Source organism: Microcaecilia unicolor, chromosome 6 (genome assembly GCF_901765095.1).
Source record: "Microcaecilia unicolor chromosome 6, aMicUni1.1, whole genome shotgun sequence".
Taxonomy (NCBI): Eukaryota; Metazoa; Chordata; class Amphibia; order Gymnophiona; family Siphonopidae; genus Microcaecilia; species Microcaecilia unicolor.
The window spans coordinates 216,774,279-216,798,847 of NC_044036.1; the positions used below are offsets into that span (position 1 = coordinate 216,774,279).

General features: G+C 45.4%; 1 protein-coding gene across 1 annotated transcript in view; it reads right to left on the reverse strand.

Moving 5' to 3' along the window:
- Positions 1-6,473: 6,473 nt before the first annotated feature.
- LOC115472509 overlaps positions 6,474-24,569 on the reverse strand; it is a 177,677-nt gene continuing 159,581 nt past the window's right edge. The window contains exon 7 of the mRNA XM_030206799.1: positions 6,474-6,685. Within this exon, the coding sequence (XP_030062659.1) occupies positions 6,474-6,685 (212 nt within the window). The remainder of the gene's footprint in view (positions 6,686-24,569) is intronic.

Genomic DNA, 24,569 nt, shown 5'->3' on the forward strand with positions numbered 1-24,569 from the left:
AACCTCGCTACCTGAGTCCGCTTTTGTAAAAGGGAACACAGACTACAGGCCTGAGGGCGGTGCCCAGCCCCCAGACACTGAAGACACGACGTGTGCCTGTCAGTGAGCGAGATTACCCGGGCGCACTGGGTGCACTTCTTGAAGCCGCTGGGAGACTTCGATGTCATGGGCGGAAAAATCACGCCGGCGAGATCAAAAGTCGAAATGGCGAAAATGGCACCACAAAAATAGGGAGAAGAAAACTTCGACTGAGGCCTAACTAGGGCCTACCCCGACAACGAAAGAAAACTTACCGGGGCGAAAAGCTCGAAATACGGGAAAGGAAAAAAACCAAAAGGTCTCCTCCCGAAACACTTCTCTTAATTTTTTTCTCTCAAAGAACGAGTCGAAAACGACGCGCGAGGTCAACTTTCCGGGGCACGAACGGCGAAACACGACCGTACCGAGCGCGGACAAAAGAAGACTGGCTGGCACGAGCCGGTTTCGGGCGGGAAGACGGCCGCGCATGCGCGGTGCGCATCGGCGCGCGAGGGCTAGCAAAGGCTTTTGCTAGTGAAGATTCCGATTGGAGGGGCTGCCGTGGACGTCACCCATCAGTGAGAACAAGCAGCCTGCTTGTCCTCGGAGAATTATTTTTAACCAAAACTTATCACTTTTGGGGCAATAATCAAAACTGCCTGTACTGGTGCAAAGTTTAGGAATACTTTTACCCAGTGTTTACATCAATTATCAAAGCAAAAGTCAAAAATGCTTTTTACTATTGCTCCCAGAAAAGTTATCCACAGACATTGCACCTGCTTTCTCTATAGATAGCATATACACTTCCAAAGGGAGAGCCAAGCAATGTTCCAAAATATTAACGCCCATGACCTGCATCTATTTATTCTTCCGTGTTTCCCCGAAAATAGGACATCCTCCGAAAGTAAGACCTAGTAGAGGTCTTGCTTAAATTTGAAAATATAAGGCATCCCCCGAAAATAAGACCTAGCAGGGGAGGCCTTATTTTTCGGGGAAACATCGGGGTCACCCCCCCCACCCGAGATCGCCGGCTCCCCCCCTCGATCAGCGGCTCCCCCCGCCCTCAGTCACTCCCGGAACCAACCTCTTAACCGCTTCCTTTCACCTTCGCACTCGCCGCAAGCAGCAGGGCTGGCCACTCCTTCCTTCCGTGTCCCGCCCTCGTCTGACGTTACATTACGTCAGGCGAGGGCGGGACACGGAAGGAAGGAGTGGCCTGCCCTGCTGCTTGCGGCGAGTGCGAAGATGAATGGTGAAAGGAAGCATTTAAGAGGTTAGTTACTTCCGGGAGCGACTGAGGGCAGGGGGAGCCACCGATCGAGGAGGGGAGCCGGCGATCTCGGGGGGGGGGGGGGAGTGACCCCGATGTTTCCCCGAAAAATAAGGCCTCCCCTGAAAATAAGACCTAGCAGGTCTTGGGGAGCAAAATTTAATATAAGACAGTGTCTTATTTTCGGGGAAACACGGTTTTAGTTCTCTGTTCTTCTATACTTTCTTTGAACTATCCCTTGTCTTTGTGTCGTTTTCTCTGATACTTATATTTGGTTTTAAAAGTAAACCATATTGATACTTTTAAATCCTGAAATAGAAAGACTTGCAATAAACATGAACATACCCACAGTTTACAAACTGTTCACTACAATACATGCCAATAGAATGTACAATTATATCAACTTTAATAACATCTTGGTGATTGAAAAGAAGGGCTATATTCCACCACAATCCCCATAAGTTCAATGTGGATTCACAATTAAAAGAAGCCAACTATTTCTGAGAGACACAAAACTGTAAAATATAAAGCTACATCCCAATTAAACATTAATAAATTCAATTCAAACACCCTGATAAAAATCAGCTAAAATATTTTTGAAATAATAAAGCTTTCAATATCTGTCTAAAAGATATATAATTGGTCTCTAATCTAATTTATACGCAGGCTGCAAAGAACAAATAGTAAGGAAACTTCAAACAGCCCAGAATACAGCACTCAGACTCATCTTCGGAAAACCAAAATACGAAAGTGCAAAACCCTTACAGGAGAAACTACACTGGCTACCACTCAAGGAACGTATCACTTTTAAAGTATGTGCCTTGGTCCACAAAATCATTCACGGTGAAGCCCCTGCATACATGTCTGATTTAATAGACCTGCCGCCCAGAAACGCCAAAAGATCGTTCCGAACCTTCCTCAATCTCCATTTCCCTATATGCAAAGGCATAAAATACAAAGTACTGCACGGATCAACCTTCGCCTACATGAGCACACAATTCTGGAATACACTACCACGCAACCTGAAAACGATCTACGAACTGACCGACTTCCGCAAACTACTGAAGACTTATCTATTTGAGAAAATCTACTGCAAGGATCAAAACACATGAGGTCCATACACACCAATAGATATGCATCAATACACTCTCTTCTGAATTCTCTTCCCCCGTATTTGTTAGACCTTGTTTTAATTCCCTCCTCTTATAGACCTCTTTCTGACTCCGTCACACGGGGGACTAAAGGTACCTATTTCATATATCAGGTTCTGTATAGTTTCTCTAACCTCCATTGTCACCCAATCACCAGGGGGTGGCATTAGGAGCCGTAATTGAAAACTAATTCCCATAACTACTGCTTTCTGTCCAAAACTGAGTGTCACTTGTATGTGATCTACCTTAGGCTAAATGTTAGGTAAAGAGAAGATAGAATCAATAAAAATAAAGACAGAGATAGGTTTAGATAGATAGATACATTTTATTTCTTACCCAAACACAGGTCTTCAAGTTGATACAAATACAGACATCAGATTCTGGTTTCAGCCGCACAGGGCTTCGCCGTCTGACAGAAGCTTCGGAGAAGACTCTCAAACTAAGCCAAAATCTCCCCTCTTTTATACACAAACCTCTCCATAGAAGTGAATGGTGAGAAACCTTGCTCCTAATCTTTCTCACTTTCTGAGATCATACTTTCCCATGCGGTCTGCTGTCGGATGTGCCCACCTCCTTCCGTTCTCAGCTACTGCTAATTATCAACATGTTTTGGGAAGCGTTGAGATAACAGTTTCACATCTTCCGGCTGCAATACTTTTCACACCATCTTATGAACTCTGTATGACCTCTGTATCATTTTATACAAAACTACTAAGCTCCATTTTATTCATCTGATCCATCATTCTTTCATTACAGGTGCTGTATTTGATTTAAAAATTGTACCAATTTGTGGCAGGACTCATTGTTCAGACCTGCTTTTTGCAGATTCTCAAATATTAAATCATTTACTTGTTGTTTGGCCTAATCAGTACTTTTTCAGTTGTTTTAGGCTGCATAGCTTTGGCCATCACTATTCCAGTGGTAGCCTTAAAGCTAGGCCATATATTAACAACCTTTATATTCCCTTGATACTGTTTTTTCCCCCTCCCAATTCCCCACCGTTATACTCTGTTGTTCTATCCCATATGACATCCTGAATTTACTCTGTCTTCCCATAACCTTTCACAATGTAACCCATAATCTTACTGCAACTGATTGTATTTCCATCGCTCATAATGTATTGTAAGCCACACTGAGCCCACAAATAGGTGGGAAAATGTGGGATACAAATGCAAATAAATAAATAAATTTCATCGGCTAACGAATTCCAAACTTTAGCTACCTGATCTGTAAATGCTCAAGGAAGAATATGTTTAAAATGTGTCAGGCTTCTTCCCTGGAAGCACTGGGTTTGTGAGCCCTTGGACCACTACCGTGGAGCGGCAGTGGCAGGCAAGGTCACCTTCAAAGCAGAGACGAGGCAAGGCTGGACTGGAACCCCGGACTGGAGTTCTCCACTGGAATACACAGGACTGGAACGCACCGGATGGGTGCGCACTGGACTGGAACCCACTGGACTGGAACACACGGGACCTAGGCTTCACCTACGCTTAGCCACCATTCCCCAAGGGTTGAGCCCTCAGGTTCGGGCAGCCGGCAGGGCTTACAGGAAAACTGGAACTAGCAAGCAGGAACAACAGGAATCAGGATACAGAAGTGCCCCCAGGCACCTAGGTGAAAGCAAGACAGACAGGCAGGGAATGTCCGGGTTCCGGCAATAGTCAGGGTCAGACAGCAGGCAGCAAGTATCGGGCTTCAGGCAGTAGTCAGGTCAGGCAGCAAATATCGGGGTTCAGGCAGAGAGTAGTCAGATTCAGGCAATGGTCAGGTCAAGTAGCAAGACTATGGCTGGAGCTCCAGTAGCAAGGAGTACTGGCAGCGGACAGGACTAGGGCTGAAGCTTCAGAAGCAAAGGAAAACACACACGGGATAACCAGAAAGCTAAACACAAGAAAACTAGTAAAGCTGTACACAAGCCAACAAGAAAAGCTATGCCCAAGCTACTAGTAACAAGCTAGAAACTCACTCTGAACTGGACAAGGTAGCAGTGCACAGAGCACTCTAACATACCAGGAACCTTAGATGATACAAAGGCAAAGGCTGCAGTCTCTAAGCAATTAATAAAGCCCTTCAACACCTGAGGAGCAGCTGCAGCCATCAGTAAGCAACTACGGAGGCTGTCCAGGCACAAACAAGAGAGACAAGTCCAGCAGCCTGGAAGAACCAGACCGGACTAAAGTCTGGAACGGGTAGGAACAGCAAGACAAACTATGGCAGCCACTGGCTCTGGCCACCAGCGGGTGAGAGGAGCATAAACCAAGGAGCAGGCAGAGCGCACACAGAACATAGAGAGACTTAGAATACCTAGGTGCAGCACAGAGGAGCAAACAGAGCCAGGCTAGAGCCAGGCTAGAGACAGAGGTAGAGCTAACTCAGGCAGCACCCCCAGGTGCAGTAGAGTGGAGTAATTAGAGCCATGCTGGAAGCAGCCAGCACACTGAAGGAAAACTACTCCAGAAAGGCTAGGCAGAAGCCAGCTTAGAAGCTGACCCCCAGAAATAAGGTAAGTCTGAGGGTGGTCACGGCCACAGACGTGACAGTATGTCACACTTCTACGTGATGGAATGTGAAATAAACAGATGTTTCCTTTTTGTTCTGTAGGGGGAGAGCAATAAAATAATTTAGGGGCTCTTTTACTAAACTACGTTAAGCTCAAACAGGTCTAGCACAGCAAATGTGGCCTAATGCAGGATGCGCTAAAGCATCCTGCATGTTTTGCTGTTTGTGAACACTAAGCGCATGGTATTTAATATTTTAACATTTTTTTGATGGGGGCAGGGTATGGTAGCAAGTTAGTGCATGCACATAAATGTGTGCTATCTGATTACTGCAGGTTTAATGCAGAAGCCTTTACTGCCTCCTAAATACAAGGTAGTAAATGTTACTGCATAAATTTTTTTTTATGACCACGCACTAATGGTAACAGTGCACATCCTGAAATGAAACTTATAGAAAAAAGGCAATTTTACAGCCGTACAAGAAATGGGCTTAGCACACAGGAAAGACCCATGTAAGGGCATACTAAGCCAATTTCTTAGTGCAGTTTAGTAAAAGAGCCCCTTAAATAGCTAGGGGCTCATTTAAATATAACTCAAAATAGAAGCATACACATTTTGAAACAGCTTCATGCATATATTAGCAACTAATTAATCTAATCATCAGAGGAGTTACTCTATCACATTTTTGGGCATGACATATCAACCTGTAGGGTCTGCAACTTTTTATAATTTTATCAATGCAGCTAAAATACAAATAACTGCAATAGTCCACTTGATAGAACTAATGCCTGACACAAAGTTCTACACAAATAACCACCAAGGTGGAGAAATGGGATCTGCTACAAACAGGACAAAGTCAAGAAAAGGGAGTAGCGTGATCAACAGAACTCTTTCAAAAAAAAATCCCATTTTCTTAGCTTCATTGGATAACATCATCTCCTTTAGAGCTGCACGTCTGCTGCCGCTACGACCTTCAATAGTGTATCAGTATCAGTCTTTTTAAAGAGTCGATCTTGTGTTATCTCCTTTTTTTTTTTTTTTTTTAACATTTTTAATGTTTTTCACCCCTCATAGACTCCTGATGCAGGCACTTTGCTGAAACACGGTGCTGTGTCGAGTCCTATTTTAGTATTGATGAAAGACTTTTACTTCATCATACGTCTCCTGGGATTTTTTTGAAAGAGTCCTGTTGATCACGCTACTCCCTTTTCTTGGCTTTGACACAAAGTTCTAAAATGTTCAACAAGAAAATATGACAAACTGCACTTCATCTGAATTATGAGGATGGGCAGCTTGTCATTTCTAAGATCAATTTTTCCATATGAAACAACATATACAGTTTGATTATATAATACTATATATATTGTTCAAGCCCTGTCTTCTTAACCCTGGGACAGGTAAAAGTATACACATTTCTGAGAAATGATTTCCCTGGAAAAATGGCTTGAAATTACACCATCCCAGAGATTTAAGATCCAATCATATTTAAACATTGGGATTTACATGGGGAATTCTTTGGTGAGATTTCCATATTTGTCATGACACCACCATGTTGCTTTTGCCATAACACATGATGTCACCATTATTGCTCACCAATGTCTCAGTGTTGTGTATTGAAATGAGGCTGGTGTTTCGGAATCTAGAACAGTACTGCAAGGATGCATTCCATGTGAGGCCAGATCTGGGTTCTATGTAAACACAAGTACTGGCTGTAGACTGCCAACTGCCAATCAGAGGACAGTAAGTCTCTATGAAATGAATAAATCAAAATGTGATACAATTAAAGATATACTAATTAAAGCAATACTAAATGCAAAATACAAAGTTAACCTGTTGTAACGAGTACTCAGAATACAAATTTGCTCTATGTTTTTCTCTCTCGATAGTCTGATATGTATTGCCCAGATTAGAAAACCTGTGAAATGCCATAAACAATAGCATCTAGTTTGAAAATACAGACATTAAGCCTGTTCAAAAGCAGATGTAAATGTTAGTGAGTACTGTATGTGAGTAAATGATGATTCTGCCTAAACTTTAACTCCTTCCCAGAGTATGCTTACTGTAAAAATATGCACCAGCTTGCACCACATGTACTTTTAGCTGCCATTTACTTTTATGAGAGACCATTTTTGTTCCTAAAACAGAATTTTAGGCACTAAAATGGTTTATAAAATTACCTTTTCTAAGCCCAGTTCATCACTTCTCATTCTAGGCAGCCTGCCAAACAGACCGAGCTGCAGTTGATATGCTAGACAGACCTGGTCAACTCCCTAATTCAGGGATTCCCATACCTTTTGGAACGAGGGCCATATTGGACCTTTAAGATCACTAAAAGGGCTGGGTTTCATGTCCTCTCTCCCTCCTGAAAAATCCTCAGTTATTTCAGTTATCTACAAGGTCCAATGTGGCACTCAGTCCAATATCTGTCTTCTCTCCCTATGTTCCAGCATCTCTACTCTCCTCTTACCCTTCCCCACCATATAGTCAAGTATCTCTTCCTCTCTTTATCCTCCCTTCCTCCTCATTCTCCATCTCTTACTTCTCTTCCCTTTCCCCTCTCCCTTTGTGGTCCAGCATCTCTTCTCTACCTCCTGCCGCCTGTCAGGCTACACACAGCAGCTCTCCCACTCTCTCCTCTGTCCCTTGGTCCTGAATTCCTCCTTCCCTCCACAGCAGTGGTTAATAATTAAAAAAAACACTATTTCTGTTTAGTCCCAAATCTTCTTATTCAACTGCTTATTTCCATCTGGGGTGGAACATGACAGAGGGGGAGAGAAAAGATTCAGGGCCATGGGAGGAGGGGGAGGAGAGAGGGGGGGAAAGATAGTGGGTGCTGCACAGCAGGATGAAGCAACAACAGCAGCAAGAGGTAAATGTGGTCAAAGAGCCATGTGGTTTGAGGAGTACCAAGCAGACCGGAGAAAATGGGTTTGCAGGCCATAGTTTGGGAACCCCTACCCAGATTTTAGATTGCTACAAGTTTTATGCAGCTTGCTGGACAGACTTGGTCAATTTCCTAATTTTTAGCTTTGTTAGACCAACTCAGATCCTTTTATTTTTCTTCCTTATTCTTGAGTAGGAACCCGTTAGGTCCGATATAGCTACCCCCATGGCTTGCAGTATCACTATGTCACGTTTCCGTTATCTCATTCACTTTTTTGCAACCAAGGATTATTAATACTTATCCTATGCCTTCTTGGTCAGTTATTATTTTAACCTCCACCATTCTGAGAAAAAAATATCTCCTGACATTGTTCCAAAGCGTACCCCATCATTGTCTCATATGATGTTCCCTTATTCTAGAATTTCCTATTTGAAAATGTTTACCTCTTGTGCATTGTTAATGTATTTTAAGGATAAGACTAGCTTCTTCAACATGTTTCAAGCTGATGTCTGCTGACTGCTTATTACTCTTTCTATTGTGAACATCAAGATGATGAACCTTTTTTTGAGAAGAAAGAATTTCACCAGAGTTGTTCTAGCAGAGTTCCTATAAATTACAGCTGAGTTGTTTGGCTCAGATGATAATTTAGAACAAACTTAGCAATTTCAACACTGAGAAAGTTTTGCCATAGGCAGCAACATTTCAAAATAATTGGGGCTGCCAAATAACATGCAAATTGCCCCTCCTTGAATACAGTGAAGGAGTTGCTTAATATTGAGGCTGCTCAGTACCCACTGACACGGTGGCACCCAAAGAGCTGGCTCCTATGGATTTTGCATTTATACCTTCTGGAGTATTTTTTGACTAATCAAACATCTGGATAAGAAAAGCACATGCACTTCCAGTCTGCAAAGCTGCACAGCTACCATGGCTAGCTATTTGGTAAATAAACTGTTTCTCCACTCCACTGGATGCTTGGTACCCCCTAGTGCTGATACCAGACCAAATACTATTTACCTTTACAACTCTGAACTATTTCATATGGTAAAAGAAAACAAAAGACCAAACAGGAGCCTGAAATCAGTGGCAACAGATTTCCTCCAATTGGGATTTTTTTCTACTTCAAGACTGTGATATTCACAATGATTGCAGTATAGACTGAAAAAGTATGTTTTGAATGAGAAGTTAAGTCTGGTTTCTCTGTTTTATGATCATGGGCTTTACTGTTAAAGTGGATCAAATAGTAAGCGCAAAGCATACTATATTTATGGCAAAAGACTTAACCTTTATGAAAGGATGCTAGGATGACAAGCGGCGTGAACATGGTGTGGTGTTGCTCTCACCTCATTGTTATTATGGTGAAAAAGAAGGGAAAACTCAGGGTTTATCCCTCAGAGGCTTGAGTACAACCCTTGACTCCAATATCTGGTCCCTTCGTAATTAGCAAGTCTCTGGCAGGCTCAAAGCCATTGCCAGGAGGAATAGCATCTGACCTTGTCTTTGTCTGTCTCTTTTTTTTAAAAACATTTTTCCATATCATCATGCTGATCAATCCATAGACTGGTGGGTTGTGTCCATCTACCAGCAGGTGGAGATAGAGAGCAAACTTTTGCCTCCCTATATGTGGTCATGTGCTGCCGGAAACTCCCCAGTATGTTCTCTATCTCAGCAGGTGGTGGTCACACACAGCAGCAGCTCTGGCTAGGCCTCCAAGCCTAATTTTTAGGTTTTGTTGAGTGCCTGGGGTTGAGGGCTCTTCTTGAGCAAGTGCAAACCTGGTGGCGCCAGGTCCCTCCTTTTCTCCCCCCTCCCGCTGGCTCCGTTGAAAAAAAAAAAATTTTTTGAACGTCCTTAAAGGCGTTTATTTCGACGTTTATTTAAACGTTTATTGCAGCTACTCACTGGGACACCAGGTCGTTACAGCTCGGAGCGGAAAGCAGGTAATTTTTACCTTTTATAGCGGGCAGGGGGTTCCCCGATTGGTCTCCACGTGGCCTATGGCGTCGGAGGGCGAGGGCGCAAAGAGTCGCTCCCCGGATCGCGTGTGCGCTTCTAGAGGGGATGCGGGGGTCTTAAAGTCTGATCGCCCTTGTTGGGTGACAGTTTCGTGACCGATGAGTGTCCCGGTCCTTCCTTCGGTGTGGCGGTTTTTCCCGCCATAAACGCCCATCCCCCGCGGCTCGCCTCCGCCATATTGGCCGGCCACGCGGCTCGGACGGCTTCTTCTTGGGCCGCCCTTGAGGTGGGAGACATTGATGCCATGAACGCTCTTAATTTGGGCGACGGCACAAAAGCGGCTAAAGTTAAGCGCCGTTTTTCCCGCGCGGCTCCTTCGCGGAGTGTCGCGCCGGACGCCATCTTGGATGCGCAGCATGTCTCTCCCCCGCTCTTGCGAGCGCCGGTTGAGGGTGCGTCTAGGGCTGTAGTCCAGGCTGTGGAAGTGCACAGTCTGGGGGGTTTCTCCCCCGAGTTTGTTTTGCTGCTGCATCAGGCCTCCATTATGTAAAACGCTGCCCCTGCTCCCTCGTCTGGTAAAGAGGTTGAGGCCCCGGAGGTAAACGCCCTCGGGTTGATTCCCAGGCCTTGGAGGACTTTGTCTCCTCCGATGTAGATGAGGGCAGCGTATCTGAGTTCTCCCAACGGTCCTTTGCGGATTCCTTGGAGGAGACGGATCCCCGCTCGGATGGAGCGGATGACCCCTCTGCAGCGCGGCTCTTTAGCTCAGAGGATTTGCCCAACCTGTTAATGCAGGCCATGGGCATTTTGAAGATTTCCTCTCCGGAGGACGTCTCTCCCTCAGCCCCTGTTGGCTTTGCCATTATGCTGGGGACGAAGCGCCCGCATAGAACCTTCCACGTGCATGATGCCATGCACACCTTAATTTCGGCTCAATGGGATGTCCTGGAAGCGAGCCTTAAAGTGGCTAGGGCTATGTCCCGCCTCTATCCTTTGCCTGAAAGTGAACGTGAGGCCTATCTGTGGCCTACCGTGGATTCTTTAATCACTGCGGTGACTAAGAAAACGGCGTTGCCGGTGGAAGGTGGCACGGCCCTAAAGGACGCCCAAGACAGAAGATTGGAGGCGGCCTTAAGGTTGTCCTTTGAGGCGGCTGCTTTAAGTTTGCAGGCCTCAGTTTGCGGCTCCTATGTGGCCAGGGCGTGCCTGTCTATGGTGCAGCGGGCTTCCCCCTCGGATCCTTCCTTGAGGGCTGATTGGCCGGCCCTGGAATCGGGCTTAGCCTATTTGGCAGACTTGCTGTATGATGTCTTGAGGGCCTCAGCTAAAGGCATGGCTCAGACAATCTCTGCGCGGCGGTGGCTTTGGCTGAAGCATAGGTCTGCTGACCACGCCTCTAAATCCCGCCTGGCTAGATTGCCTTTTAAAGACAAGCTGCTCTTTGGGGTCGAGCTGGACAAAATCGTGACCGATTTCGGCACGTCTAAGGGCAAGAAGTTACCAGAGGTCAGGGCTCGGGCTAGTGCTCGTCCCGGTACCTCCAGAGGACGGTTTCAGGAAGCCCGTCGGTACCGCCCGGGCAAGTCGGGCTCCTCTGCCCCCTCTTCCTTCAAGAGGAACTTCTCCCCCAAGCAGCATTCCTTTCGCAGAGACCGCCGTCCCGGAGGTGCTCCCTCCGGTCCTCCCCTAGGGTCTTGTACCCAATGACGGGGCCTTGGTCCACGCCCCAGTGCAGATTGGAGGACGGCTGTCCTCGGTTCTGGACGAGTGGACCACAATAACTTCAGACGCTTGGGTGCTGGAAGTCATCAGAGACGGCTACAAGCTAGAGTTCTGCCGACCCTTAAGAGACGGGTTTGTACTCTCTCCCTGCAAGTCTCCGGTCAAAGCTGTGGCAGTGCAGCAGACCTTGGACAATCTGATCCGCCTGGGTGCGGTCGTTCCGGTGCCAGAAAATCAGCTTGGCAAGGGACGTTACTCCATTTACTTTGTGGTACCAAACAAAGGAGGTCTGTACGGCCTATCCTCGACCTCAAAGGGGTCAATCAGGCACTTTCGCATGGAGACCCTCCGCTCTGTTATAGCGGCAGTGAAGGCAGGAGAGTTCCTGGCATCCTTGGACATCAGGAAGCGGACTTGCATATTCCCATCTGGCCTCCTCATCAACACTTTCTGCGTTTTGCAGTACTGGGCCGACACTTCCAGTTCAGAGCCCTCCCGTTCAGGTTGGCTACTGCTCCGCGGACCTTCTCCAAAGTAATGGTGGTCATCGCGGCCTTCCTGAGGAAGGAAGGAGTACAAGTCCATCCTTATCTGGACGACTTGGTTGATCCGAGCCCCCTCTTATGCAGAGTGCGGCAAAGCTGTGAACCGGGTGGTTGCTCTTTTGAGCTCCCTGGGGTGGATCATCAACTGGGAGAAAAGCCAGCTGCGCCCAACTCAGTCCCTGGAGTATCTGGGAGTTCGATTCGACACCCAAGTGGGCAGAGTGTTCCTGCCAGACAATCGGATTGTCAAGCTTCAGGCTCAGATGGACCAGTTCCTAGTAGCCTCTCCTCTTCGGGCTTGGGACTATGTGCAGCTGTTGGGCTATGTCGGCCACGATGGAAGTAGTGCCCTGGGCCAGGGCTCATATGAGACCACTACAACACTCTCTGCGGCAGCGCTGGACTCTGATGTCGGAGGATTATGCTGTGCGCCTTCCCTTGGACCCAGCAGTGCGCAAGGCGCTGAGCTGGTGGACGCAGACAGACAAGTTGTCTGCAGGGATGCCTCTGGTGACCCCGGAGTGGATTGTCGTCACGACGGACGCCTCTTTGTCGGGCTGGGGAGCCCACTGCTTGGGAAGGACAACGCAGGGGCTCTGGTCTCCTGCAGAGGCAAAGTGGTCTATCAACCTCCTGGAACTCATAGCCATTCGGTTGGCGCTTTTGGAGTTCATCCCGGTACTGGCGTTGAAGCCTGTACGGGTCCTGTCGGACAATGCCACGGCTGTGGCCTATGTCAACCGCCAGGGAGGTACCAAGAGCGCCCCTCTAGCCAAGGAGGCCATGAATCTATGCCAGTGGGCGGAAGCGAACCTGGAACAGCTGTCAGCGGCCCACATTGCCGGGGTCATGAATGTCAAGGCGGACTTTCTCAGTCGCCATACCTTGGAGCCGGAGAGTGGCAGCTATCTGCTCAGGCGTTCTTGGACATCACGAAGCGCTGGGCCAGCCGACCCTAGATCTGATGGCGTCATCGGCCAATTGCCAACTGCCGCGCTTTTTCAGCAGAGGACGGGACCCTCGATCCCTGGGAGAGATGCTCTTCTCCAACAGTGGCCGACACAAGAGATTCTCTATGTGTTCCCGCCCTGGCCCATGTTGGGCAGGGGTGCTAGACCGGGTGGCAAAGCATCCGGGCCGGATAATCCTGGGGGGTCCGGATTGGCCCAGACGTCCCTGGTATGCGGACTTGATCAGTGCTCTCAGTGGACGAACTTCTGCGACTGCCAGTGGAGCAGGGCCTGTTACATCAGGGTCCCCGTGGTGATGGAGGATTCCTCCCCCTTTGTCTTACGGCCTGGCTATTGAGCGGCAGAGTCTGAGGAAGAAGGGCTTCTCAGACAAGGTCATCGCCACTCTGCTGAGAGCGAGGTAGCGCTCTAACTTCTACTGCTTACGCCAGGGGTTTGGCGTACCTTTGGCAGCGTGGTGTGAAGCAAGGTTCACTTTCTCCATTTACTGCTCCAATTTCTTCAGTGCTGGCGTTCCTGCAAGAAGGTTCTGGAGAAAGGCCTGTCGCTCAGTTTCCCTGAAAGTCCAGGTAGCGGCCCTGGCTTGCTTCAGGGGCCGCCTGAAGGGTGCTTCCCGGGCTTCGCAGCCAGATGTGGTGCGTTTCCTCAAGGGAGTTAATCACCTGCGCCCTCCTCTGCACTCAGTGGTGGCCTGCGTGGAATCTCAACCTGATGCTAAGAGCCTTGCAAAAGCCGCCTTTTGAACCCTTGTCGAGGGCATCTCTGAAAGACCTGACGTGAAAGCAGTCTTTTGGTGGCTATCACTTCAGCCAGAAGGAGTTTCCGAGCTCCAGGCACTCTCTTGTCGAGAGCCTTTTCTGCAGTTCACTGAGGCAGGAGTGACTATTCGCACAATGCCTTCCTTCCTACCCAAGATTGTTTCTCGCTTCCATGTGAGTCAGCAGCTCTGTCTCCCTTCCTTTCGTAGGGAGGACTACCCAGAAGAGTATTCTGCTCTCAAATATCTGGATGTGAGACGGGGTCATCATCAGATACTTGGAAGTGACCAATGATTTCCGGAAATCGGATCATCTGTTTGTCCTGTTTGCAGGTCCTCGTACGGGTCTGCAGGCTGCTAAGCCTACAGTGGCAAGATGGGTCAAGGAAGCCATGGCAGCGGCTTATGTGGCCGCGGGGAAGGTGCCGCCTATCCAGCTGAAGGCTCACTCCACTAGAGCTCAGGCGGCCTCGATGCAGAGGCCGGGTCCGTCTCCTTGGCAGAGATATGCAAGGCGGCAACTTGGGCATCGGCCCATACATTCTCCAAGCATTACCGCTTGACTGTGGCTGCTGGGCGGAGGCCCGGTTTGGAGCTTCAGTGTTGAGGTCAGGGATTTCAATGTCCCGCCCTGGGTGAGTACTGCTTCGGTACATCCCACCAGTCTATGGATTGATCAGCATGATGATATGGAAGGTAAATTATGTATCATACCTGATAATTTTCTTTCCATTAATCATAGCTGATCAATCCATAGCCCCTCCTCAGATATCTGTACTGTTTATATTCTGGTTGAATTTTAGGTTCAAGTTTAGTCTTCAGTTCCTTCAGGAGGACTTCGTGTTCAAGTTTTTTCACTTGGATTCTTCAAGAGTTGAGACGAGTTTGTGTTACGTGAGCTGCTGCATTCCTCTCCCCTCCGTTTTACGGGGCTGGATTGAGACTTAATTCTGCCGGCACTCCCTCCCGCTTCGTGCGGCTGTAGGGCAGCTTTGTACCCCTCCCGCTTCGGTGGTGTTAGGGTCAGTCAGCTCCTCCCGCGGTTGCGTTGCAGGATAAGCCAGATCCCCCCGCATCGGCGGGTGTGGTGTCCCTCCCCCGCTACCGCGGGGATGGAGCTGAGCTGGACGGATTCCCCTCCCCCACTTGTGTGGGGATGAGCTGGGTTAATTCCCCTCCCCCGTTTCGGCGGGTGGTGAGCTGGGCAGAGTGTCCCTTTGTGGGGTAATTCTCTAAGTGCTGAGTCCTGCGGATGGAGCTTTGATATCGACATACTGAGGAGTTTCCGCAGCAGACACATGACCACATATAGGGAGCAAAAGTTTTGCTCTCTATCTCCACCTGCTGGTAGATGGACACAACCCACCAGTCTATGGATTGATCAGCTATGATTAATGGAAAGAAAATTATCAGATATGATACATAATTTTACCATTTATGCTTTTATTATATTACATAAGTAATAAACTTGTTACATGCAACTCAGGGAAAAATACAGACAGAATATTCTCTTATACAGAGTAAAAACAAGGAAAAAAAGAAATTTTTAGAAACCAATAACTTTGCATTTATCCCTTCCTTAGACCACAATATGGGAGAGTGGCTAATAAATCAAGGAAATCACAGTAGTATAAAGTTAACAAGTAACCCATGCCCACCCACATCTATTCTTATTCAACCTATAAACAGATATTATTGCCTGACACCCTCTTCAGGTCTATGAAAGCTTTAAGCTGGTCTTGGTACAAAGAAAACATATTTAACTCCCAATATCTCACTATGCATTTACAATCAAAAACATATGTGACCGTTTACTAATTGTCTAAATTATTACTATAATCATTATATTATAGTACATAACACAATATAAACTTAATATGCTTCACTCTGTTTATTTTACATCAATCAACAGTAGATATAATCTCAAATGTGGTTCAATCACACAACATCAGTCAGTATAACAACGGATACTAGTATCTAATTAGTTTGCAAAGTTCCATTTAAGTCTTTAACAGATCGTGATATTCTTCGCTCCAGTAATACTGAAGTAAACTCAATGGCTATTGTTCTATTCCAGCGAGCATCAAATCTCCATATGGTATCATCGATATAATCCAACCATATTCTGTGTCCGCTGCCTTATCTCATATCCACTATAGATAGTTTTATAGTTCAATGGAGATATGCAACATCATTTTCAATTAGCTGACACAACCAATCTTCACTTCACGTTTGTTTAGCATGAGACTCCACTTGAGGTATCCACATCAATCCACATTCTTTGGACTTAATAAGGAGGTAGATTGGGCTTTATTGATATCCAGTATAAAGTTAGAGACTGCATAAAGTTAGACCATTCAATCTGTCGTGATGTCATCACTTATCTGCTGAGATCTCCATGGTGTGCTTGGTGCTCTAATGTGGTTGTAAGATATTTTAGAATTTATTTTATTATTTTATTTTTGTTACATTGGTACCCGCGCTTTCCCACTCATGGCAGGCTCAATGCAACTTACATTGTATACAGGTACTTATTTGTACCTGGGGCAATCTTTTTGGTACATAGTATGTATGTTGTAATTGTGTGTATTATTCATAAAGGATCTCCTGAGGAAGTAAATATGAAACACGGCCTGTGTTGAGATCTATGAATTGTTGAAAGAATGTGGATTTGATGCGGATACCTCAAGTGGAGTCTCGTTGCTAACAAATGTGAAGTGAAGATTGGTTGTGTCAGCCATAATTGAAAATGATGTTGCATTATCTCCATTGAACTATAAAACTATCTATAGTGGATATGAGATAAGAGCAGCTGGACACAGAATATGGTTGGATTATATCGATGATACCATCTGTAGATTTGATGCTCGCTGGAATAGAACAATACCCATTGAGTTTACTTCAGTATTACTGGAGTGAAGAATATCACGATCTGTTAAAGACTTAAATGGAACTTTGCAAACTAATTAGATAACTAGTATCCAGTTGTTATACTGATTGATGTTGTGTGATGAACCCCATTTGAGAATATATCTGCTTTTGATTTAATGTAAAATAAACAGAGTGAAGCATATTAAGTTTATATTGTGTTATGTATTGTAACAAGGCCGCATATATCCCCCTGGAAATGGTGGTAGGCTCCAGTCTTCTTCCAACAGTCAACCCACAAAGTTTCTCAAAACAGCACAGCTTTTAGTACAAAATTGTTTATTCCTCTTTCTTTTTCTCTTTCTCTCCCCAAATGTCCATTCCCTGAATGTCCCAGGTTCAAAAATCAGTCCCAAACAGGCCACAGTCCCATTCACTGCCAAAAGAAAAATCAAAACCCCAAACTTCCTTTGTTTTCAAACCCTTCCCCCCTAAAAGTCCATGCCTCCTGGTTTTCAGTTTTAAAGTCTCTCCTATTAGGTGGTTGCAGGCTAGCAGTTCACCTCCCTCTACACAGTAACTTGACTCCTGTGACCACCCGCCGCCTTCAATCCCCTGCAACCTTGTACGAGTGTATAATTACAGTCAATCTGTTCCTCCAAACCTGGTGGGCTGGAACCACCCCCCCCCCCCCCCCCCCCCGACTCTCCTTCCTCCAACACTCCATTAACTGGGCTTCTCTGCAGTTGTTGTTGTCTTTTTTTTTTTGTACCCCGCGCTTTCCCACTCATGACAGGCTCAATGCGGCTTAGGTACTTATTTGTACCTGGGGCAATGGAGGGTTAAGTGACTTGCCCAGAGTCACAAGGAGCTGCCTGTGCCTGCAGTGGGAATCGAACCCAGTTCCCCAGTACCAAAGTCCACCATTCTAACCACTAGGCCACTCCCCCAAGAGTGGAGGAATCTTGTACTGATTTTTAACCCAAGGAAATTAAGCTTTTTCATCACTGCTCCCCCTTCTGGCCCTTGTCTGCCATAGCAGCTGCTCTTTCCAGTCTTTACCGCCCTCCCTTCCAGGTGGAGTCCCTATCAGGTTTTTGATCCTACCACCCTGATTCCTCCTCTCAGAGTCTTGTGGGGGATGTAGTCTTGACCCAAACCTTATCCTAACCTGCCTAGACTCCCCATCCTCCTTATAGTATACAATATAATGATTATAGTAATAATTTAGACAATTAAACGGTCACATATGTTTTTGATTGTTATATTAAGTGACTAATTGGAAAAAACTTTAACCCTTGTATTGGTATACACTTACAGGGATAAGCTAAGAAGATAAGTTAAGAAGAAAGTAGCCCCCATAGTCTTTATTTCTTCTCTCATGTCAAGAAAGTTTTTCCGTTTTTCTTGAGTAGATCTAGTAATGTCTGGAAATATCCATAGATTTTGTCCACAAAACTTTTGATGAGCATTCTTAAAATATAACCTCAAGATAGCGTTGAAATCTTGCTCGAATACAAATGAGATCAAAAGTGTAGCCCTATTTGTTACTTCTGATAATGAGTCCTCCAAAATCAAAGAAATATCTCTTAAGTCATCAGATTTCTCCTCTTCCTGGGCCCCCCTTGCTTCTTCACAGGAAGAAAATATATCTTATTTATAGGAGGAATATTTTGAACGGATATCTTTAGATTTTCGATTAGGTATTTCTTAAATAGTTCTAAGGGAAGAACTCCAACAGGCCTCGGAAAATTTAGTATCCTCATATTCAAAAGTCTATTATAATTTTCAATGTGTTCTATTTTCTGACGTATACCCAAATTATCTTTCATGACTGTTGAAATATTGTCCTTAATATTAGAAACATCAGTTTGAGATTTTTGTACCTGATCATTAAAGTCCTGCTTTAATTTGTCCATTGACTTAGAGAGCTGTTCCACCGTAGAAACTAGATTCATTATTTCCTGAGTTAATTTTGTTATCGGGGAGTTCAATCTCTCAACTGCCTGCCAGAGGGTATCAAGCGTAACCACCTTAGGAGGGATCAACAGCCCTTCTTATCCAAGCTCTCAAAAACTGCCGTTGACCACTCCGATGAAAAGCCATTACCACAGGCCCCAATATTAGTGCCTTCCACATTCTTGGGGCCCGTCTTCTCCTCCCAAGTCACAGCGGGACATGGTGGTATTTCGGCTTCCGGAAGAGAGAGCATTGTTTCATGTTCCAAAGGCGTCGAGGTTCCTCCCTCGGTGCACAATGCAGGACTTCCTCCGGTTTTATTCTGCAGGCACCGGAGAGTGAAGCTATCAAGAGTTTGCTGTTTTGGGGAAGACACAAGGGCAGGTAATGGTAAAGCCCTTACAATCCCCTTTCTTTTTGAATGAGGCATAATAGCAAACCAGGAATCAAAATAGGAAACTTCAGAAAGCTATCCCAAGCAGCCTCACAGCATGTTGGTGCCATCTTGGCCACTTCCCGGTCTGTCTCTTTTTAAAGTGTCCTTGCAAGTGTATTCTTAAACTGAAGTCAGTTAAATATGTTTTTTGAACCTGCATAGCTCTCAAACTTCATTAGTAGCAGAAGGGTGTTTTCAAATTCTCTGGAAAGAGTAACAGCTTAAAAAGCCACTTGTAGATGTTTGTTGTGGGTTCTCTTTACCATACGTATGCTTTTGTTTGAAATATTAAGTTAAGATTATTTCTTTTGATAATTTGCTTGTTCACCTCCCCACATTGTTATATAAGTACATAAGTGTTGCCATACTGGAATAGACAAAAGGTGCATCAAGCTCAGTATCCTGTTTCCAACAGTGGCCAATCCAGATCACAAGTACCAGGCAAGATCCCAAAACAGTACAATACATTTTGTGCTGAATATCCTAGAAATAAGAAGTGGATTTTCCCAAGTTAATTTTAATAATTGCTTGTAGTCTAGAAATATTTTCTCTGTTTCTTTTTAAATTTACTACTTTCAAGCTTCTTTGTGTGTCCCCTAATCCTAGTATTTTTGGAAAGAGAAAAAAAGCGATTCACGTCTACCCATTCCACCCCACTCAGTATTTTATATACCTCTATCATTTCTCCCTTCAGCCATATTTTCTCCAAGCTGAAGAGCCCAAGCCATTTCAGCCTTTCCTCATAGGGAAGTCATTCCATCCCCTTTAACATTTTTGTCACCCTTCTCTGTACCTTTTCTAATTCTACTATATCTTTTTTGAGATGCAGTGACCAGCTGGAAGTAATCCTGTAGCCAGGAGCAGCACACCAGGGGATGCAATATCCTCTTGCACAGAGGATGTGACTCCAGGAGCTACTGCCCAGGAGGGAAGGGTTAGAACAGCTGTTGTAGTTGGTGATTCGATTATTAGGCATATAGATAGCTGGGTGGCTGGTGGACATGAGGGCTGCCTGGTGACTTGCCTGCCTGGTGCGGAGGTGGCGGACCTCACGTGTCACCTAGATAGGATTTTAGATAGTGATGGGAAGGAGCCAGCTGTCCTGGTACACGTGGTTACCAATGACATGGGAAAATGTGGGAGAGAGGTTCTGAAAGCCAAATTTAGGCTCTTAGGTAGAAAGCTCAAATCCAGAACCTCTAGGGTAGCATTTTCCAAAGAGCTACCCATTCCATGTACAGGGCCCAAAAGACAGGCAGAGCTCCGGAGTCTCAATGCGTGGATGAGATGATGGTGCAGCGAGGAGGGTTTTAGACTTGTAAGGAACTGGGCAACATTCTGGGGAAGGGGGAGCCTATTCTGGAAGGATGGGCTCCACCTTAACCAGGGTGGGACCAGGCTGCTGGCATCAGCATTTAAAAAGTAGATAGAGCAGCTTTTAAACTAGAACTTGGGGGAAGACTGACAGTCATTCAAAAATGCATGGTTCGTAACAAGGTATCTTTCAAAGATATCACTAAAACAGGGAAGATAGGGTATCCTGATAGCGAGGTTGCAAAGGAGACCATAGTAGATCAGGTGACCTTAAGTAAAAATCAGACAAAAGATTGCAAATTAACACTGTCAACTAATGAGCGAGATGTAAATAGGAACAACAAACATAGTTTGAAATGTCTACATGCAAATGCTAGAAGCCTAAGAAATAAGTACATAAGTAATGCCATACTGGGAAAAGACCAAAGGTCCATCGAGCCCAGCATCCTGTCCCCGACAGCGGCCAATCCAGGTCAAGGGCACCTGGCAAGCTACCCAAACGTACAAACATTTTATACAAGTTATTCCCGAAATTGTGGATTTTTCCCAAGTCCATTTAGTAGCGGTCAATGGACTTGTCCTTTAGGAAACTGTCCAACCCCTTTTTAAACTCTGCCAAGCTAACCGCCTTCACTACGTTCTCCGGCAACGAATTCCAGAGTTTAATTATGCATTGGGTGAAGAAAAAATTTTTTTCCTATTTGTTTTAAATTTACTACACTGTAGTTTCATCGCATGCCCCCTAGTCCTAGTATTTTTGGAAAGCCTGAACAGATGCTTCACATCCACCTGTTCCACTCCACTCATTATTTTATATACCTCTATCATGTCTCCCCTCAGCCATCTCTTCTCCAAGATGAAAAGCCCTAGTCTCCTTAGTCTTTCTTCATAGGGAAGTCGTCCCATCCCCACTATCATTGTTGTCGCCCTTCGCTGCACCTTTTCCAGTTCTACTATATCTTTCTTGAGATGCGGCGACCAGAATTGAACACAATACTCAAGGTGCGGTCGCACCATGGAGTGATACAACTGCATTATAACCAGTGGTGTGCTGGAGCACTCTCTCACAGGCTCGCAAGAGCCGGTTGTTAAGTTTTTAAGAATTTTGGGAGCCGGTTGTTAAAGTAGGGCCCTCCATGGCTACTTTAACAACTGGCTCCCAAAATGTGGGCTTGGGCACCCTGCTGAATTCTCTTTTACTTTGTTGGTGGGGATGCTGAGCCCTGCCAGCCAAGTAAATAGACTACTGCTGCTCCCCGCTCCTTGTTTCCAGCTCTGGGCAGCAGGCTGGGATTTCTCGAGCATGTGAGAGAAGTTCTAGCAGGCTGCTCAGAGTAAGACGTTGGGAATGGTGGCAGTCCATTATTGGCTGCAGCAAGGTATGCCTAGCATGCCCGCACGAAGGGAGGGAGGGAGAGAGAGGCCGTGTTGCTCCCCCACCCCCACCCCCCCGGCTGCCCCTGGCCCTTCCAACTGCAGAGCTGGCTACGTCTGGAGAAAGAGCCTGTTGTTAAAAATTTACCAGCACACCCCTGATTATAACATCCTCACATCTGTTCTCCATACCTTTCCGAATAATACCCAACATTCTATTCGCTTTCCTAGCCGCAGCAGCACACTGAGCAGAAGGTTTCAGTGTATTATCAACGATGACACCCAGATCCCTTTCTTGGTCCGTAACTCCTAACGTGGAACCTTGCATAACGTAGCTATAATTTGGGTTCTTTTTTCCCACATGCATCACCTTGCACTTGCTCACATTAAACGTCATCTGCCATTTAGCCGCCCAGTCTCCCAGTCTCATAAGGTCCTTCTGTAATTTTTCACAATCCTCTCTCGAGTTAACAACTTTGAATAACTTTGTGTCATCAGCAAATTTAATTACCTCGCTGGTTACTCCCATCTATAAATCATTTATAAATATATTAAAAAGCAGCAGTCATAGCACAGACCCTGAGGAACCACACTAACCACCCTTCTCCATTGTGAATACTGCCCATTTAACCCCACTCTCTGTTTCCTATCCTTCAACCAGTTTTTAATCCACAATAGGACATTTCCTCCTATCCCATGACCCTCCAATTTCCTCTATAGCCTTTCATGAGGTACCTTATCAAACGCCTTTTGAAAATCCAGATACACAATATCAACCGGCTCCCCTTTGTCCACATGTTTGTTTACTCCTTCAAAGAATTGAAGTAAATTGGTCAGGTAAGATTTCCCCACACTAAAGCCGTGCTGACTTGGTCTCAGTAATCCATGTCCTTGGATGTGCTCTGTAATTTTGTTTTTAATAATAGCCTCTACCAGTTTCCCAGGCACCGACGTCAGATGGGAGAGTTAGAATATATTGCACTAAATGAAAAATTAGATATAATAGGCATCTTTGAGACCTGGTGGAAGGATGATAAACAGTGGGACACTGTTATACCAGGGTACAAAGTATATCGTAGTGATAGGGTGGATCGAATTGGTGGAGGGGTAGCTTTATATGTTAAGGAAGGCCTTGAATCAAATAGATTGAAAATTCTGCAAGAAACAAAACACATCTAGGAAACCCTATGGATTGAAATCCCATGTGTAAAGGGAAAAAGAACAGTGATAGGAGTGTACTACCATTCACTTGGCCAGGATGAACAGACGGATGTAGAAATATCAGAAATTAGGGAGGCTAACAGGCTGGGGAACACAATAATAATGGGTGATTTCAATTACCTCAATATTGACTGGGTAAACGTAACAGCAGGGCATGCTAGGGAGGTAAAATTCCTTGACGAAATCAAAGACTACGTTATGGAGCAGCTGGTACAGGATCCAACAAGAGAAGGAAAAATTCTAGACCTAGTCCTTAGTGGAGCATATGATCTGGTGCAGGAGATAATGGTGCTGGGGCCACTTGATAACAGTGATCATAATATGATCAGATTTGATATCGGCTTTGGAGTAAGTACACACAGGAAATCCAATGTGGTAGCGTTTAACTTTCAAAAAGGAGACTATGATAAAATGAGAAGAACGGTGAAAAACAAAAAAGGAAGGCAAAGAGAGACTTTGAAAAAAAAAAAAGATTGCATTGCAGGCAAAAACATATAGTAAAAATAGTTTTAGGTATATTAAAAGCAAGAAGCCGGGAAAAGAATCGGTTGGACTGCTAGACGACCGAGGGGTAAAGGGGGCAATTAGGGAAGACAAAGCCATAACAGAGAGATTAAATTAATTCTTTGCTTCAGTCTTCACCAAGGAAGACTTGGGAGAGTGCAAGAAATGGTATTCAAAGCTGACGAGTCAGAGAAACCGAATGAAATTTCTATAAATCTGGGGATGTAATGGCACAATTTGACAAATTAAAGAGTAGCAAATCTCCTGGACCAGATGGTATTCATCCCCAAGTACTGATAGCATTGAAAAATAAACTTCCAGAACTATTGTTAGTAATATGTAATTTATCTTTAAAATCAAGCGTGGTTCTGGAAGATTGGAGGGCAGTCAATGTAACACCAATTTTTATCAAGGTTCCAGGGGTGATCCAGGAAATGACAGACCGGTGAGCCTGATGTCAGTGCCAGGCAAAATGGTAGAGACTATTATAAAGAACAAAATTACTGAGCATATTCAAAAGCATGGATTAATGAGACAAAGCCAACATGGATTTAGTGAAAATGGAAATCTTGCCTCACCAACCTATTACATTTCTTTGAAGGGGTGAACAAACATGGATAAAGGTGAGCTGGTCGATGTGGAGGGGCATAAATGAACGAAAACGTCTATCTCCATGGGTGTTTATCTCCGAGAACGGGTCCATGAAGGGGCGGACCGAACCGTATTTTCGCAAAAAATAGACATCCATGTTTTATTCGACAATTTGTGAGCTGGGCGTTTTTTTCAGTGATAATGGAAAATGAAAGCGCCCAGCTCAAAAACGAATAAACCAAGGCATTTGTTCGTGGGAGGGGCCAGGATTCGTAGTGCACTGGTCCCCCTCACATGCCAGGACACCAACCGGGCACCCTAGGGGGCACTTTTACAAAAACAAAAAAAGGTTAAAGAGCTCCCAGGTGCATAGCACCCTTCCCTTGTGTGTTGAGCCCCCCAAATCCCCCTCAAAACCCACTGCCTACAAGTCTACACCATTACTATAGCCCTAAGGGGTGAAGGGGGGCACCTACATGTGGGTACAGTGGGTTTGGGGGGGTTGGGCGACTAAGCATTAAGCAGCACAA